General features: G+C 45.7%; 1 protein-coding gene across 3 annotated transcripts in view; it reads right to left on the minus strand.

Moving 5' to 3' along the window:
- Positions 1-5,000, minus strand: part of LOC148331484 (uncharacterized) — a 77,794-nt gene that overhangs the window by 20,947 nt on the left and 51,847 nt on the right. For all 3 annotated transcript variants that reach the window (XR_015844612.1, XM_088302148.1, XM_088302147.1), the window contains exon 12: positions 780-911. Coding sequence is in view for 2 of the 3 variants with exons in the window: in XM_088302148.1 (XP_088158274.1) it covers positions 780-911 (132 nt within the window). In the remaining variant the exon portion in view is untranslated. The remainder of the gene's footprint in view (positions 1-779; positions 912-5,000) is intronic.

The following is a 5,000-nucleotide window of genomic DNA, read 5'->3' on the forward strand; positions in this document are numbered from 1 at the left end:
ATAAAACAGGTATTGTTGGAAATACAATTCAACAAGGAATGCAAAAATGTAGGATGGTGTATACTTTAGTAACTTGTCCTTTTGACCAATAATTTGTACTTGAAGCTGATGGATCGTGTACAGTGATTGGCTGGCAACCAGTTCGGGGGGTACCCTTGCTCCTGCCTGAAGATAGCTGGGATTGTTGTTAGTTTAATCTTTCCCTAACGCAGTGGGAATTATTTGCATTCACCCACCTTATTTATTAGTTATTCATTTATTTTCATTGACTCTTAGATTTAATTTTGCACTGTAGGTTTTTGTACGGTGAGGTATTTTGATTCATTTAGCTGTATTGTGGCAGCCGTGCGGCATAAGCTTGATAAGTGAAAGCTTTTTGCACACCAAATCAAGCTGTATATGAAGTTCTAAATTCATGCAGTTTGCTGATGACAAAAGACAATACCACGATAGTAGAAAAACTGGCACGATAAAATTCCTTGTACGTATTGTGTCTCTACTTGTGTTCAGCACATTGCGTTGCCTTGTGTATGAAATGTGCTATATAAATAAAACTGCCTTGCCCTATCGTCATCGTGACACATACCGGCATATCTCCAAGCGCTATTACTTCAAACTACTACCCCCCCAAAAAAACAAATAAGAATAAAATAAACTCAACAAACTGCACCAGAGTAACAGCAATTATCAGCAACAGTTGGTGAATAAAGGTGAATAGTTCACAGTGAAAAAAAAAAAAAAATCTGATAAACAAAATGGGATGAATGATAAGAGCTTACTGGTGTGTCAATGCCAACATGCTCTTTGATATCGATCAGCTCCAGTTCACAGTCTTTCATCTTTGCAGAACTGGAGGTGTGAGCTTTGACCACCTCTTGAGCAGTCTTCAAGTCTGGCACAGACACAAGAGCCTGACATAAAAAAAGGACAGTTTATTAATTTTTAATCGAACACTCTGACATAAATGTAATAGAGGTAGGCATTCCATAAGTAGTGATGGAAGATCAGTCAGTCCGTAACTGACATTCCCTTGTGAATGATGGCTGATGAGAACCAAAGAAAAATTGACACACTCAGCACGGATGGAAGCAGGTTGTCATCCTACAACGGAATAACCTCGAAATGGGTAAGCAGCAATGGACTTTCTCAGTCAGTCATTTAAGGATTGCCATTTTGCAGAACTGACAAACAGGCGCCATGAGTCTCTGTTCGTAGGCGAGAATACACCGGGCTTTGAGCGGAACTGAAGAGGGGTTAATGTGAATAAAGTTTGAACATTATTAGTCAATTTCATGACCTACATATGCTCGCATTGGCCGCTTAATAAATCTCTCCTCCTTTCGGACAATAAATAACTGAAGTTGGCTGTGTTGTACATACACTTTTTTTTGGGATACAGTAATCCCTCACCACTTCATGCTTCACTTTAGTGCAGGAGTGGGCAAACTACGGCACGTTCAACCTTTTAATCCGGCCCGCCGAACTTGAAAAAAATTAAATAAATAACCAACCACGGGCACTCATCTAAGGCGCATGGTTGTTGTTTTCATGTATATATGTATATGTATATATATATATATATATATATATATATATATATATATATATATATACATAGACATATATATACATATACATAGACATATATATACATATACATAGACAGATATATATATATACATACACATATATACATATATATACATATGCATATACATACAAATATACACATACATACATATATACACATACATACATATATGCACATACATACACATACATATGCACGCGCACACGCACACACACACATATATATATATATATATATGTATATATACATACATATACATACATGTATATATATATATATATATATATATACACATACATATACACATATATATACATACACATACATATAAATATATTTATGTACATACATATACATATACATATGTACATACACATATATATGTACATACACATACATATACATATATATACACATACATACATATACACATACATACATGTACACATACATACATATATATATATACACATACATACATATATATATACACATACATACATATATATATATACACATACATACATATATATATATATACACATACATACATATATATATACATATATAGAATAGAATAGAATAGAAGAGAATAGAAATCCCTTTATTGTCATTGTACTCAAGTGTGCAACGAGATGAGAGGGCTCCCCTCTCCAGTGCAATACAACAAAAATACAGACAAATATATAAATTAGATAAATAAATAAGACTGAATAGGGCATATAGAAACACATCACAATTCTGTTTTGCAAGGTTAGGGTGGTCTCGTGTGTGTGTGTGAGAGTTCAGTATGGAGATGGCTCTCGGAAAGAAACTGTTTCTCAGTCTATTGGTCCTTGATTTGATGCATCTGTAGCGCCTGCCAGAGGGCAACAGGTCGAACAGGTGTGAGTTTGGGTGGGTATTGTCTTTGACGATGTTGAGAGCCCTTCTGAGGCACCGGGCGGTGTAGATGTCCGACAGCGAGGGGAGAGGGCAGCCAATAATCCTTTGCGCTGTTTTGACTGTCCTCTGGAGCCTCACTCTGTCCGCCTCAGTGCAGCCGCTGTACCAGGTGGAGACACAGTACGTCAGCAGGCTCTCGATGGACGAGTGGTAGAAGGCCAGCAGCAGCTTCCTGTCCAGGTTGAATTTCCTGAGGACTCTCAGGAAGTGCAGACGTTGGCGGACCTTCTTTACCACTGCTGTGGTGTTGTGACTCCAAGAAAGGTCATCGGAGATCTGTACTCCCAGGAACTTGAACGTGTGGACCCTCTCCACACACATGCCTTCGATGCAGAGGGGGGGCGGCAGCGTCTTGTTCCTCCTGAAGTCGACGACAATCTCCTTTATTTTAGCAGAGTTAAGGTGCAGTCTGTTGTCCTTGCACCAAGTTGTCAGTCTCTTTACCTCCTCTCTGTAGGCTGTCTCGTCACCTTCAGAAGATCAGACCGACCACTGTCGTGTCGTCAGCAAACTTGACGATGGTGTTGTTGCCGTGGGCCGGGCTGCAGTCGTAGGTGTAGAGGGCGTACAGGAGAGGGCTCAGCACGCATCCTTGGGGGGAACCGGTGCTCAGCATGAGGGTGGAGGACGTGTAGGGGCCGAGCAACACAGTCTGGGGTCTGTTGGTCAGAAAGTCCTTAATCCAGATGCGTGTGAGGGCAGGGAGGCCGAGAGTGTCCAGTTTGGCGACGAGGATGTCTGGGATGATCGTGTTGAATGCCGAGCTGTAGTCCACAAAGAGCATCCTTGCATAGCTCCGCTGTTGTTCCAGGTGGCCCAGTACAACATGCAGAGCAGTGTCGATGGCGTCCTCAGTGGATCTGTTAGCCCGGTATGCAAACTGGTAGGGGTCCAGAGTGGGAGGAAGGCAGTCCCTGATGTGCTGGAGAACCAGCCTCTCGAAGCACTTCATAATGACTGGTGTGAGAGCAACAGGACGGTAGTCATTCAGGTGGACGGCTGGTGACTTTTTGGGGACAGGAATAATGGTGGAGGTTTTCAAGCAGGAGGGGATGACTGCCTGAGCCAGGGAGCGGTTGAAGATCCTGCAGAAAACATGTGACAGTTGGTGGGCACATGCTCTGAGGACCTTGCCTGGTATTCCGTCGGGTCCAGTAGCTTTCCTGGGGTTGACCGCCAGGAGCGCGCGCCTCACATCGTGTTCCTCTACGATGAGTGGGGGGGAGTTGGAGCTTGAAGTGCGGGGGTGTGACGGTTGGGGCGAGTCAAAGCGAGCGAAGAAGCAGTTAAGCTCCTCTGCCAGCGATGCACTCGGGTCTACAGAGGTCGTGCTGCTGCCACGGAAGTTGGTGATGCTCCGTAGACCCTGCCACACCTCCCGTGGTCTGTTACTGGCAAGGTGGGCCTCCAGCCTCCCCTTGTAGGTTGCCTTTGCTAGCTTGATGCCTTTGCTCAGGTCAGCACGAGCCACCCTGTACTGGGCTTTGTCGCCTGACCTGAAGGCAGCGTCACGGGCCTTGAGGAGAGCGCGAACCCTGCTGGACATCCAGGGCTTCGCATTTGGGAAGGTCCGTATAGTCTTTTGTTGGGACACAGTTTCCATGCAGAACTTGATGTAGTCCAGTACACAATGCGTGTAGACATCAAGGTCCTGATGATCAAAGAGGTCCCAGTTTGTGTCATGAAAGCAGTCCTGTAATTCACTCATGGCGTCGTCACGCCAGGTTTTCACAGTCTTTGTGGTAGGCCTGAATCTGCGCCTGAGAGGGGTGTACGCAGGTGCGAGCTGCAAGGACAGGTGGTCTGACTGGCCGAGGGGGGCGAGTGGGAGGGCTCTGTATGCGTGCTTGATGTTCGAGTACACATGGTCGAGAGTGTTGTCTCCCCTCGTCGGGCACTTGACATGCTGGTGAAACTCTGGGAGTACAGTCTTTAAATTGGCCTTATTAAAGTCTCCCGCTACAATGTGGACGCCATCAGGGTGCGCCCGCTGATGTTTATTGATGACGCACGCGAGTAGCGAGAGCGCCGTGCTAGTGCTAGCGTCGGGAGGGATGTAAACAGCTGTGACAATCACTACCGTTAGCTCCCTCGGGAGAAAATAAGGCCGGCATTTAACGGACATGAACTCGATGTCGGGGGAAGAGTGCTTCTCGATGATCGTGCTATCGCCGCACCAGTTCTCATGCACGTAAACACAGAGCCCCCCGCCCCTCCTCTTACCGGTGTCCCTCGTCCGATCCGCGCGATGTAGCGAGCGCCCGGCCAGCTGGATGCTAGCGTCGGGGACGTCTGCGTGCAGCCAGGTTTCCGTGACGACGATCACACTGCTATCGCGCACATAGCGGTTTCCCAGGATTTGTAATCCCAGGTCGTCGATTTTGTGGACCACGGATCTGGCGTTGGTGAGGTGCAGACTCGGTAGTGGTTGCCTATGGGGCTGCCGTCGCAGCCGTTGCAAGAC

This window comes from Idiotropiscis lumnitzeri, chromosome 8, assembly GCF_059441095.1.
Source record: "Idiotropiscis lumnitzeri isolate Australia: NSW breed Sydney's pygmy pipehorse chromosome 8, RoL_Ilum_1.0, whole genome shotgun sequence".
Classification (NCBI taxonomy): domain Eukaryota; kingdom Metazoa; phylum Chordata; class Actinopteri; order Syngnathiformes; family Syngnathidae; genus Idiotropiscis; species Idiotropiscis lumnitzeri.